At 49.5% G+C, this 13,657-nt stretch overlaps 3 protein-coding genes across 3 annotated transcripts; 1 reads left to right on the forward strand and 2 right to left on the reverse strand.

Moving 5' to 3' along the window:
• Nucleotides 1-1,047: 1,047 nt before the first annotated feature.
• FIESC28_10353 (uncharacterized protein) lies at nt 1,048-5,652 on the reverse strand (the record flags this gene model as incomplete). Its single annotated transcript, XM_031164485.1, has 2 exons — nt 1,048-1,675; nt 1,730-5,652. 2 exons carry the CDS (start codon nt 5,650-5,652, stop codon nt 1,048-1,050), a joined length of 4,551 nt encoding a protein of 1,516 aa, XP_031011437.1.
• A 2,362-nt stretch (nt 5,653-8,014) lies between these two features.
• Nucleotides 8,015-10,176, forward strand: FIESC28_10354 (uncharacterized protein; the record flags this gene model as incomplete). The annotated part of the gene is made up of 2 exons (XM_031164486.1): nt 8,015-8,317; nt 8,374-10,176. 2 exons carry the CDS (start codon nt 8,015-8,017, stop codon nt 10,174-10,176), a joined length of 2,106 nt encoding a protein of 701 aa, XP_031011438.1.
• Nucleotides 10,177-10,897: 721 nt separating this feature from the next.
• On the reverse strand, nt 10,898-12,882 carry FIESC28_10355 (uncharacterized protein; the record flags this gene model as incomplete). The annotated part of the gene is made up of 4 exons (XM_031164487.1): nt 10,898-11,960; nt 12,026-12,235; nt 12,285-12,492; nt 12,552-12,882. The coding sequence occupies 4 exons, from the start codon at nt 12,880-12,882 to the stop codon at nt 10,898-10,900; spliced, it is 1,812 nt and encodes a 603-aa protein (XP_031011439.1).
• Nucleotides 12,883-13,657: the final 775 nt, after the last annotated feature.

Here is a 13,657-nt window from a genome sequence, read left to right on the forward strand (position 1 = left end):
TGGCAAGCATGGTGGAAATTGGATGCATATATTAGCCATATAGTTGAAGCTGAATAGAATGTGAACATGTGCCCATCACCAAGGCACATGAATCTATCTGGACTTTCATTCTCCTATTCCCTCCAACAGCTACTCATTGTATTTTGTGACCCGTCAAGTTAGCCAAGAGGCGATTGCGGTTCCCAGACAGCTTCCCATATAATACCACATGTTATGCCTAAGCACTTGCATGCATCCTTTGTCATGCAGATAACAAGGATATAGCACGGGAAGTGTGATTGCGATGCGCCCGGCATATGTCACCAAGCTACGGATACTACATACGGAGTGCTCTGCATACATTTCGGAAGGGAACATCAGTTTGGAACAAGCGTCCATATGCAGTCATCTGCCCCTGTCCTCGTCTGTGCCTAGAATAGTTTATGCAAGTCTTAGTTGACACCTTGTTCTAGACTGATAAAAAGCAACAGAGATCTTCATCAACAAGTCAAAGCATGCGCGCATCACCTGTGCGGTGCATGTAAGGCGGATAGGGGAGCGGAATATACAGACATGGTATAAGTATACGGGAAAAGCAAAAAGCAATAAGAATAACAAGATTCAGTAGGAACCCCAGACATATAGTAAAAAGAGAGAAAAAGAGAAACTCCGGTACAGGGAATCGAACCCTGGGCTCCGCGGTACTGATCTCTCAGGTTATGAGAGCGCGAAATGTTAGCCACTACACCATACCGGACGTTGCTTATTGAAAGAGGCTGCTACTGACCCCTAGGAGCGATCTCAGCAACTGGACATGTCCTCAATCCAGATAGTGAGAGAGTAGATAACCAAAAAATACATATGATTTAATTATATCATGCTGTCTGCCTCTCCTTCTTCTCTATATCCTCCGTATACAAGTACTCAACTTGTCGAAAAAGACCCATCATTCCATCGCTTCATCTTTTCAGGCAATAAAAGAAAATGTGTCCCAGTAGAACACCACACCATCGTACAGTTCAGTTCTGATCCTCAATTACCCATCATAGCTCGTACAGTCGCACCCCCTTAAACATCCTCATCGCTCTCCTCCCCAAGCAGCTCACCTTCGTCATCGTCAACCATGGAATAGTCACCTCTTCCTCGGGCGAAGCTATCCCGTGTAGTGTATCGTCTCGACCAGTTGCCACCTCTGCTTCGGTTCGAGATACGCTCGTAAGCTCCAGTGGTAGTACGCCACAGGGAAGTCAGGACAAGTGGTAGAGAAGCAACAACGGCCGCCAATGCTGAGACAGCAATAACAGGATACTTAATCCAAGGCTGCTCACTGTCGAAGGTAGCGCTGTTATCACCCAGACGAATCTGGCCAAACTTTCCACTCCAGTTGCGATAGGCATACCAACCAAACGCGCCTGCAACTCCGATAGGAACGACGATAGCAAAGAAGATGCCCCAGCCTGAAGCACGATGCTTACGCTCGTATTCTTCCTCATGTCCCTGGCAAGGCCATTCCTCGCTTGTCTGGTCTAACTCTTGGCCGCCCACGCAGGTCGTCAATGGAATGCGTCGATAGGCTGAGGACCCGTACCAAGTGGTTTCATTAGGATGTTGGCTACACCATTCCTGACGTGAAAGAGCTTCATGACCTGGAACCAATTTACATTGTCCATGGTTGTCAGGCTCAAAATTGTATGCGCTATATCGTATTAGCTTCTGTTGTGGATTGTTTGTGGGCAATGAGGTCACTTACCATTCGAAGTCTCTTCGAGTACACTCGCAATTCTCATACTCTCGCAGGCGCGACATACTCGCTTGATTGTAACACTTGCGACCCGGTTTCTTTCGCAGGTACTTGGCCTTGTGTCCGAAAAGACAGTCGTCCTTTTGGAGAGGATGTCTGGGGGACCAGAGATCATAGTCCGAAGAATCACCATCCGAGTACTTGCAGGGCTGGTTCGCCAGTCCTGAAAAGTCTAGATTGGCCGCGAACATCTTCTTATCGTCCGTTCGGTACCAAACCAAAAATTTCCGGGAAGCTCCGCTGTGAACGGATGTCAAATCTTGGACAGTAACTTCATTCTTACTGAACTCGTAATCAGTCCAAGTCTTGCCTTCGTCGATTGAGTACGAGACAGCCTTTGACTTGACAGCGTTTGCGCGAGTAGCGCGTTGTGCAAGAACGATGATAGAGCCCTGATCACCGTACTGCCATGTCCACACACCCTTCTTAACGTTCTTCCAGGTGATACCGCCATCTGCTGACATGAAAGTATCGGCATCCTTAATGTTGCCAAGGCTTGAACCAATATTTCCATAGGCAAAGATCAGACCAACAGCCGTACTTGCAGAAAAGGTCCTGCCCTTATCCTCGCGTTCAGTATAATGGTGTAGATGAAGGGCACAGTTACCGTCTCCCAAAGAGTTGCATGAGTACGACTTTCCATTGACATCCTTTGTTGGGGGCGATAAGAATGTCCACTCGGCGCCATCGTTGTGAGAAATCTTGGTCTGAATCGTCTTCGTGGCCTTCTTGTCGTCAGGGTTTGCAACAGTGTTGATTAGAGTGACACCCTCAAGACCAGCAACCTTCTCAAAATCCACATACCCCAATTCGTCGGCGTTGACATTGGAAGCACTGAGGACATATGTGGTGCCATTGGAATTACTCTTGATGATTGAACCGCGACGGTGGCCTTCGGAAAGATCGGTGGCGACAAACAAGTTGACGGCATGGTTAGAGCTGTCGAGGACGGTGTACAACGATGAGTGAGAGTCGTGGAAGTTGTCAGGGAAACGGGCTGATTCAAATCTCTGTCCGTCCATACTGGCAATAGCTTGTAGTCCAGCCTTTTCTTTGCCACCTTCAGAGACCTCATCTGTAGCAAGAATGAACTCGTTCATGGTAGCAAAAGCTGCCACGGTGCCGTTGTGGATGAGCTTGTCATCCGGGGAGAAGTCCTCAATAGTGATGATAGTCTTGTCCTTGTCGGGATCCTCGTCCTTGTGGGCGAGGCAAACAATCTGCTTCTGAGGGCGGAAATTGAAGGCAGAGTTTCCTGTAAACTCGCACTTGACTGCATATCGCAACAGGGTTTTCCAATTGTCACCACGATCAGTGGAGAGCGCAGCTTCTGGGTAGCAGTCCTTGCTTCCCGAAATATCGTCGCAACGCTTACCAATCCAGATCATCCAATCCTTCTTGTCTGGGTGGAAACTCATATGAGCAGAGGGATCGGCGAATGGTGCTTCGAAACTGTGGAAGCTGTGGCCACGATCAATCGTATAGATGACCTTCTTGGTCTTTGTATGGAAGAAAGCAACCTCCCTGAAATGAGTGTGGGGGTTGATATTGAGGATATCCTCCTTTTCGAGGATGGGCTTCCAGTTCTTGCCATGATCAGAGGTGATCCACAGCTTGTTCTCGACCTCCACAGTGCCGTCCGGCGATCTCTCACCCATCGGTCGAGCAATGACAACCTCATCTGCTGAGCTGCCAGAATCGACACCCATGAGGTAGAATTTCTGCATGTCCTGTCCCTTGGTGCCTGGGAACTCGTTCACCTTAAGCGAAATCTCACCGCTGGCTGGAGTACCGGGTGTTTGTCCATCACCCGAGCTGGCACCATCAGAGCATTTGCGTTCAACCGGGTCATCCTTCTGAGCACCACTCTTGCGCGTACAAGTGTTTCCGGGGATAAGTCGCCATCCAGATGATCCTTTGAACGTCTCCTCCTTGCCCTTGCAGGATCCATCAGGAATGGGAATAGGACCGACCTTCTTGCAGACCTTGTTATCTTCGGGGTCTCGCTGGAAGTTGTAGTCACATTCAAAATCGGCATCGGTACACTCGCAGTTCTCGATAACAGGCTCGGGGTCGCGGAAATCTGCTTTCAGGAAGCAGTCTGCTGACTTCTTGCGACGGTTATATGTCTGTTTGTGGCCCATGATACAAGTAGCCTCTCCCTTGTCATCGACACGAGCATACCACGACTCCATGTCCTTGCTTTCGCATTGGCGCTTATCCATACCCTCAAAGTTGATGGCAATCATGTGGAATGTCCTATCCTTCTCACCAACAAGCAGGAATTTGAGGCTTGTCGAGTCTTGGGTAGTTGTAAGAATGACAGGCCTGACCTTGAGGCCATCGGGTAGCGGGACTGACTCCCACTTCTCTCCATAATCCAAAGAGTAGGAGACTTTGTCGACATCCTCTTTAAGAGAATCTCTAACAGCAACAAGGATGCTACCTGTGTCACCGAATTCGTATTTGTGAGGACCTTCTAGCGCTTTTTTCCATGATACGCCAGCGTTGTCGGAAACGTAAAGGTCGGAACTGGCAAATTCGCCAAGAGCTGCGCCAGTGTTTCCATTGCCCATCACGAGACCGGGGGCTGGGCTTGAGAAGATACGACCAATGTTGTCGATATCGGTCATTGAATGCAAGTGGATGCGATCGTCACCCGCCTTGACAGGCGCAAAAGTCCTGCCGTCATCAAATGTGATTTGAGTTACCACAAGCTTTTTGACACCCTTTTCGTCGACGTCCTTGCCGTTTTCAACGGTGTTGACCAGGAAGACACCCTGGATCCCGCTGATCTTCTCGAAATCGACATTGCCCTTAACATTGCGATTGGTATAAGGGACGTTCTCTGTAAAGTATGTGCCGTTTGAGTTGCTGGTGAAAATAACACCCATAGGAGAAGACGGGTGGGAGGTCATGACATCGACCTGAATGCTGTAGTTGGTGCTTTCGAGAACAGTGTAAGCTTCTTGATTGATCTTATGGGAATGGTCGTGGCTGTCGTCCGTTGGGAAAATGGCCCGGTGCCATTGCTGAGCATTCCTCGTGACGAAGAGGGTCATCTCATCGCTTCCAACAGATGACGAGGCAAGGAGAATAAAGCTCTTGACTGCTGCAACACTAACGACGCCGGTTACGTCGCGGTGGCCATCCAAGCTGGGCTCAAACTCATCGTATTTTCCACCGCTGCCCTTGGCAAAGAAGTTATCGGAAACAAGCAGTCTCTGGCTTGTCTTGAATAGACTGAGGGGGTCGGTAACAATGCACAGGATCCTGGTCTTGTCCAAGTCGGCATCACCGGTGGTGAATTCACGGTTCGCTTTGGCCCACCAGCAGCCTGAGGTGCTAGGACGCAACTTATTAACAGATTTAAACCCATCTGTAGTGTATGTTGTTTCTTCGTCGCAAAAGATTCCATCACAGTTCATGCCGTTGAAGATAATTCGCTTCGGGTCGCCGGCGTGAAAAACTAGGGTATCTGGCTGGAATGCACTGGGCATGGAACCACTGTTGAACTCGTTCCAGGTTTTACCACGGTCTTCGGTTTTGTAGTGCTTTCGATCTTTGGTGAGAACGAACGCGGTTTGGGATTCGAACGGATGGAGGTATAGGAAGACAGCGCTTCGGTCGGGGATGGTGGAAACTTGCGCCCATGTTTTGCCTGCATCATCGGACCTCCAGATATTTCTCTCTTCGATATCTTGGAAGACCACAACGTCGCTATCTTCGAAGTAATTCAGGTTTAGAGGAGGGTGTTTGGCAACAGAGGCGTCGACCGTCGGCTTGTCCTGTTTCGCTATCACCGCTGTCCAGAGCAGTGTGAAGACCAGGGCGCGCCATGAGAATGCGGCCCAGGCTGAGGACCTCATCATTGCGGCGGAGCTTAAAGTAAAGCTATCATGAAGACACCAAACGAGTCAAGGGGCGCGAGGATCTCGCAAATTTGCAGAGTTTCGTGTAGCAGTGGGCTCGTAGATGCTACAATTTCGCTTTCGAGGTCGTGTTCAGGTAAGATGTTGATGCAAAGCAAAGCTACTTGCAGGCAGGACACTTTGCTCCTTACGAGTTACGAGGCACGTCAGCAACTCAGTGAGGCGACAGCTGTTTCGAGTACCTTGGTGTGGCGTAGCTCCGCCACACTGGCTGTTACACGTCATTGGTCATCACTTCGAAGTCAAGGTTAGTGATCGATACCCGTGATAAGTTACACAGAATCACCAATGTATGCCGAAAAAAAGATGTAATTAGGTTTAAGGATGTTTTTTATGTGCTACTTGGGCCAGAAGAGTTGCCCTTCACTGATGTTTTGGACAGCATCGCGTAGCTTCAACCAACAGAGTGACTTTGTGGTGCGTGTTTTGGTACACCGGATAGTGGGCATCGATGAAGAATCAAAATGACATCTCGAGTGTTAACAGGGTGAATGGATGCCGAGAATCTCACATGCGCACCTTTAGATAGTTTAGGTAGCTCACACGAGTGAAGAGAAGAGAAAGAATGCTCTGCTTTGAGCTTGGAAACACACACGTATATTGACCTCTTATACCCTAGAGTTCTACACCAATGTGAAGCTTGAACCCTGCAAATCAACAGAGATTCAGCAAACCCAGAGGGTGCATGTGATATGAGAAAAAAGAAGGGCTATCTATTCAATGAAGATCATCATCTTCCAAAATGATTAAGAGCAACGTGACCCACGAGAAGAAGTCATCTTCAACGTCCAAACAGCTTCTGTTGGCTGTAACAACGAGAAACTGATTGTCGGAAGCTCCCTAAGAGGAAAAGCGCTAAGAAGCTGAAACGCTGTGGAGTAGCGTTGCGATGTGTCCCCTGGCCCTGACTGTTCCGGGAATCAGGCTAGCTCCGTATTTTTCAGGTACGATACATTAGTTTTCGAAGCCGCAGAGGCTATCTAAGTCAAGAGGTCGCATTGGCTCGACCATGAGATCGGTAACCAGCCTCTAATCATGACACGTGCTGAGCAGAGTACAATAAGCATACAACAAGCACGTAATTCTCACAACATAACAAACAATGCATTGACAAAGTTCCGGAGAGTAACCCCAGATGAGGGGCATCGTCAATGTCATGCCTGTAAAAGGTCGATCTTGGACATTGGGAAGTTGCTTACCCTTCTCGAAGGTAACCCCTGCTATTCCCCTAAGCAAAGCTGTCGATAACGAGATCGGTCAAAGTGACGTCAATGAGCTCTTGCCAATATGGTTCTCGTTATGTGTACTTCCTAATTATTGCAGAAGAGGGATGTTGAGAATGAACGATTAAAGGTGATGGGAGCCAGAGCAAGAGCGGCCGTGCTGGCCCAAACCCCGCGGCGGGTCTCCTGGGTTTCATGGCTGACTTGAGGGCCGTGTTAGATTCTAGTGCCAATACGACATCACCTAGATAAACAAACTAAACAAACAAAACAAATAATAATTATGGTGCAGTAGATGAAGCTGTTGTGACCAGATGAAATCTGATATCGGGAGACCCTAAAGCATGATTAATGCGCCATAGTATATCCGGAACCTACGAGTCCTATTGCGAGGTCATATGGAGCGTCCCTGAAGCCACAGCGCAACTCAATTCCTTTTGAGTTTGCCCTTGATAACCACTCCAAGAAGGGCAGGAACCATTGGCAACGACTCCAAAGACTTCGTCATGAGGGATCGTCTGCATGAATGTTCATGGCCTGTAAATGGCAGGTATCGTAAATGCATCGCTCTGGACCAGGGCACTCATCCCTTTCATTTCCCCAGCTTGTCCTCAGATCTAGCCAAGACCAGCAACGTTTGGTTCTTGACTGCGCCATCGACAAGCATCCTAGATTCCTCGTGCTAAATTAGGGAGATGATACCCCTTGTAGAAGACGTAAAGCGTAAAGCAAGGGGGTCATGACATCCATTCTATCGAGCTAACGTCAACTAACAAGCAGGTACCCCCGCTACGATCCTGCCCGTCTTCACTGCAAGGTACCTACCTGCTGTTGTATTGTATTGTACGAGCAGTACCTTCCTACTCCACGTGCTTGTTTTGAATCCATCCGTGTTTTCTTTCTTCCCTTCATCTATCGGCCATCTCCCCAATTGTTTCTCTCATTATCATCATCTCTTCTTCTTCTATTTCAGTCGCATCAGGTTGCGACTTTTGTGTTCACTCTTTCCATCGCCAACTACTTAATACACCAACAACGATCCTTACTATCCACAGCCCGCATTCCCCTCCGTGATCGTCATGGCGGCCACTTACAAGCAGTTCCTAGCTGCGCCCAGCTCGTCGCTGCTGGCTGATACCGCGGCGCTGCACTACGTTACTACAGCCACAACCTTCTCTGGTCCTACCCAGATCATTAAGCATCTCAACGGACTTCAGAAGCAGGTGTCCAAGAAGAAGGAGGAAGTCTTCAACATTGTTGATGGCGGAAACGTCATTGTCTTGGAAATTGACACAGGTCTCGGCTTCCAAACAAGCGGGGGCCCATATCTTCCTGGTCTTGACGACAACTTCTTGTCTGCTCGTGACGTTTATCTCCCTATTGTATGTTGTCTGTCTACGCATCCACCTCAAACATATGCTGATTATTTTCTGCTCAGACTCACTTCGTTACCTTCGATGAAGCCGGCAAGATTGTCCAGATCCGACTCCAGTGGGACCAGGGTTCGCTTTTGAAGCAAGTTGAAGTGATTGGAAAATCTGGTCGCAACTGGCCCATCAGAGATAGCCGAGAGCAGATCGCATTCATTCAGTCATGCATCAAGAATGCGGGCACTGCCGCCCCTGCCGCCCCGAGTCATAACGAGGCCGTTGCGCGAAACCGAACAAACTCTAACAACGCCTTCCGTGACCCCCACGCATCCTTGAGGCTGTTTGGGCCCCGGGATGAGCTTGAGGATGCTGAGCCTGCCGCTGTTGTCTCCCCCTATGCGGGTAGCCGGCCTCGCCAGCGATCATTCACCGAGATTCTAGGAGACGAGCCCACGTCACCAAGCGCGGGCCGTCGAGCCATGTCGCCCTCGAAGGGCGGTCAGGGTAAGAACTTTCAGCCTTCCCGTATTTTCGACGGCAAGGAGGATGTCGACATACCTGAGGTGCCTCAGCAACCTAAGAACAAGCGCTACATCAAGCCCCATCCTAAGAAGTACTCTCATTTCGATTTCGCAGACGGCAGTGATCCTCAGGACAGCCCTCAAAAGGGCACAAATTTTGATGACCTGCCCAAGACCAAACGTGACAGTCAATGGTCTTTCGACGATTTCACCACGCCCCAAAAAGTGAAGCCATCTAAGGGAATGAGAGCTCAGGATGTTCGCCATTGGGATACCGACAGGGACGCTATGGACGAGACCCCGGTCCACCATGCATCTAAGTCTAGACGTGATGCCGACCCACACTTTGAGCTTCTTGACGACGGTGAGAGAGTGCCCCAGCCGCCACGTCCCGGTGCCCACCCCCCTGGCTACGCTCACAATGAGGGCCTCGGACTATATAAGAACCAGGTGTTTAACATAGAAGAAGCAGGAAACAACGAGCGCGCTTTGGGCAACATTACCAACGTGAAGGACCGCGGCAAGGATTTCGACCACCACTTCGATATCGCCGACAACTCGCCAGCCCACTCACAGCAACGCGTACCCGAAGGTCACAAGAAGGCTGTTCAAATGATGGACCACCAATGGGATACGTACGATAAGTCGCCGGCGACTCAAAAGGAGAACCGCCCGGTCGAGAACACCGACAATCACAAAATCACCATCGCTGGTGATGGCATGGGAGGCCGAAAGGGTACCAACAGGGATTGGCTATATGGAGAGACTCAAGAAGTCGCTCAGTCCATTCCTACTCGCAAGCAGCCCAGCGTGGCCGCTGCTGACGTTCCCTCGACCCAACGCCCCAAGATCAGCATTGCTGGCGACGGTATGGGTGGCCGAAGGGGTGCCGATCGAGACTGGCTCTACAACGAAACGAATGAGGCAGCCAGTAACGAGCCAACAAACCCCAAGCCTGTCCCTGGCCGAACACCAGCTTCGAACATTGCGCCTACCAACGAGGTCAAGGAAAACACCGATAAGCACAAGATCAATATTGCTGGCGATGGCATGGGCGGCCGAAGGGGCACTGATCGAGACTGGCTCTACAATGAGACAGACGAAACAACAAACGGTGTATCTGCGAACACCAAGCCCGTCCCTGGGCGAACACCGGTCTCAAACACTGCACCCACAAACGAGGTAAAGGAGAACACCGACAAGCACAAGATCAACATTGCTGGTGACGGTATGGGTGGTCGCAAGGGAACCAACCGGGACTGGCTTTATGGAGACGTGAGCGAGCAGCAGCCCCTTCCTTCTCGGCGGCAAAACACAACCACCAAGAAGGACGACTTCTGGGATTTTTAGAGACGAGTGTTTTGTTACGGAACGCACTCGGGTTCGAAATAGGCCCTGCACTCTACCACTGCATTCTGCTGCCATTTTCAGTCTTCACGAACGCGTACATACATACGGCTCACGACTCATGAGGGTTCGCCAACATTCTTTACCCCTACAAAACCCGTTCGAAAACACAGCGCGTCCCCTTGAACACCAGCTTTTCTTATCCCAATTGCTTACATTTGCCCTTGCTTGTCTCGCCGTCTCGTGTAGAAAGGGTGTTTGAATCACAACACGAAGGCTTGGCAGATTATCAGCTTGGTTGGCATTAAGGAATGGCTTTTATAACAAACATGTATCGATACCACCAGGAGACCCCTTGCCGGGCACCACTATTAACTAGCGCTTTTCTATCAAGAAATTAAGTTGTAAAGACTCTTTCAGATCGAAACCTTGTGACAATCGTCTGTTCTGTAGATAATATGGCGAAGCTTTTCCTAGTAGTCCATTCTTAACGTCCCTGAGTCAACTCCTGCCATTATAACCGCATCCGTAGATGTGTTTGTATCAATACCGACAAGTCATATACGGAGTCTGGTTTTTCGGTATTTTATGATATTCACATATATAGTAAATAGTTAAAGCAAATCCAGTTCCTTCGCTATATACCCAACTCCATGCTAATCAATGTCTCCAGTCATTATATATATATACCCAACGCCAATTTCTATATCTGAAGAGAATTGATTCAGCACATAAATTTATAGTACCTTTTCCACCGCGGCCAGCTTTCGCGTTCCTCCTTTTCTTGAGCAACAAGTATAGGAACGTTGAAGTCCCGACGTCCAGTATCAACGTCCATATCTCGAGTCCTCACAAATGTGGTGCGGAAATAGAGCTTGTGAAAGATGTAGAAAGCAAGAACGCAAGGTGCACCAACCCATTTATGAAAGAAGTTGCGCGCGATCTCGGAGCCTGACAACTCCTGCCAGCCTATGGGAAATGCTCCTACCCAGAACTGAGCGATGATGACAAGAACGTTCAGGGTGATTCCAACCCATGAACCGATGACACCGACCTGGGATTGGAAAGGTAATTCTGAGACAGATCGACCACGGGCGGCCCAGGCACGGCGGAAGCGGATGTGGCAGACGCAGATGGAGCCCCATGTGATGATCGTTGATAGACCCGAGATAGACATAAGCCAGTCGAGCACAGCACCTTGTTCAGGAAGATCGGCGAGGAAGGCAATAAGGCCGAAGGCACTAGCAATAGCAATAGCGACGAGCGGACGGCCTTTGCGATCTACATAACCAAAGATCTTCGGAGCTTGTCGAAGATTTGCAAGGGCGGCGAGAGTACGGGAAGATCCAAAGACTGCCGAGTTTCCGACGGATAGAACAGCAGTGAGGATGACCGCGTTCATGACCGACGGCAGAACTTGAATGCCTGCTTCTTCGATAGCAATGACAAAAGGTGACGCAGCTGCATCTGCGTCACTAGTACCCGTAGTAAGTCGAGGGTCAGTGTAAGGAACGAGGAGCCCTACTAAGGTAAGGGCAACTATATAGAAAAGAGTGATTCGCCAAAACACTTGCTTTAGAGCCGTTGGCAGCGACTTTCGTGGATTAGCAGTTTCAGCAGCAGCGAGACCAATAAGTTCAGTGCCAGCAAAGGAGAATGCGGCTGTGACAAAGACGTTGCACATTCCTTTGAAACCGTTGTTGAAGGCACCAGGGTCCTGCCAGAAACGTCCTCCGATATAGCCACTATCTGGCGTCCCGCCACAGTTGAGAACGATGCCGAGAAGGCTGAGCGAGGAATGTTAGCTTCGACACAACAGCATAGGCGTATTAGTGTTTGAATAACGACTTACATAAAGCCAATAACAGCGACGACCTTGACTGAGGAAAAGATAAACTCGGCTTCGCCGTAGCCTTTGACACCAAACATGTTGATTACAATGATAAGTACTAAGAATGCTGAGACGAAGATAGCTCGAGTAAGACTATCGTCCCAGTATGAAAGGGTTAGAGATGCAGCAATAATCTCGAGTGGCAAGACGATCAACCATTGCATCGCGTAGCTATAGCAAGTCAGCTCCTGCTTCGATACTTACGGACAAAGAAACTTACTTCCAACCCATTGCGAACCCCCAGGAAGGATCAAGAAATCGGGTCGCCCACGATGAAAACGACCCAGCAATTGGGAAGATTACTGCCAGTTCACCCAACGCCTGACATGTACAAAAGAGCATGGCTCCTACGATAGTAAAAGCCAGCAATATTGATGCTGGTCCTCCATCTGCCAGAGCTCTTCCCGATGCGACAAAGAGTCCAGTCCCTGCGTTGAAATGACTTAGTTTCGTTCTCAATTATGTCGCAGCCACTGTCGAAACTCACCTATAGAACCCCCAATTGCAATCATTTGTAAATGACGCCCTTTCAATTCTCTCGCTAGACCTGAATTGGCGGTCTCTAACATAGCACTCTGTAAGTCATAGTAATGCGACCCGTCGTGCACTCTACTCGATCCCTCATGCTGGCTAAGAGGGTCATTCGTGAACAAGCTTGACCGTTGATCACGCCTGAAGCCGTCAACAAAGCGGCCCCAGTAGGATGGCGGCAGAATATCGTTGTACTCGGGCTCGCGCATACTAAAGGAACTCCCTGGCGCAAGTGACTCCTCCTTCATCTTGCTAATGCTACCGCGCTCGACATCGTGGGGTGCCATCCTTGCGTTTGTGCTTGTGCTTCCGCGCTGCACCTGGGCCGAGCTCACACTTGGTCGATCCCGAGTGACGGGATGACTGGAGCTGGCCCTTCGCTGAGGATTTTCGTTGCTGTAAGCACTGGGGTGAATTGGAGGCGACTGTGAGGTATATGTAGTGAGTAGGCGATTAGTCGGCGAAGGTCGCTGGTTCGTCGGGTTCGTCAGGGTCACAGCGTTTTGATGATTACTGCTCTAAGGCGCACGAGAGTGTGGTTGCATTTGGCGTTGAATATCGGGTTGCTGGTATCTTGATCGTCTGTGCAAGTATGATGAGCTGATTGGCATATCGCCACCGAGATTAGAATATTGGAGCGAATTGTTGAAGCTCGGTGATGTAGATTAGGTGGTCGTGTGAGCGGACAGTATAAGTGAAAAGTACGTGGGATGTTTAGGTTCGGAGCCGAAAGACGTCGTAGTCGAGATTAACGATTTGCATGTAGATTAATTAAACAGCGCAACGTGGAAGAGCAACAAAGCAAGGTAACGTCGAGGTAGCGTAGGAAGGGGCTGGAAGTAGGTAGGAGAAGTGCCCAGCCCAAGGCTTATCATCCGGACAAGCAGCACTGTAAGTAATACGGGCTGAATTCGAGTCGGTGACAATCTGGTGCTTGGCGTTGAACAAGCCCCGAAAGGATCCCCGATATCGAATCAAAACCAGAATCTGACCAGTAATACGACGATCTAGAAATTCAAATTGAAACTCGAGAAGCCTGAAATGACTGAGCGAAAATAGCTC

This window comes from Fusarium coffeatum, assembly GCF_003316985.1.
Source record: "Fusarium coffeatum strain FIESC_28 chromosome Unknown BRIP53273_contig_302, whole genome shotgun sequence".
Lineage (NCBI taxonomy): Eukaryota > Fungi > Ascomycota > Sordariomycetes > Hypocreales > Nectriaceae > Fusarium > Fusarium coffeatum.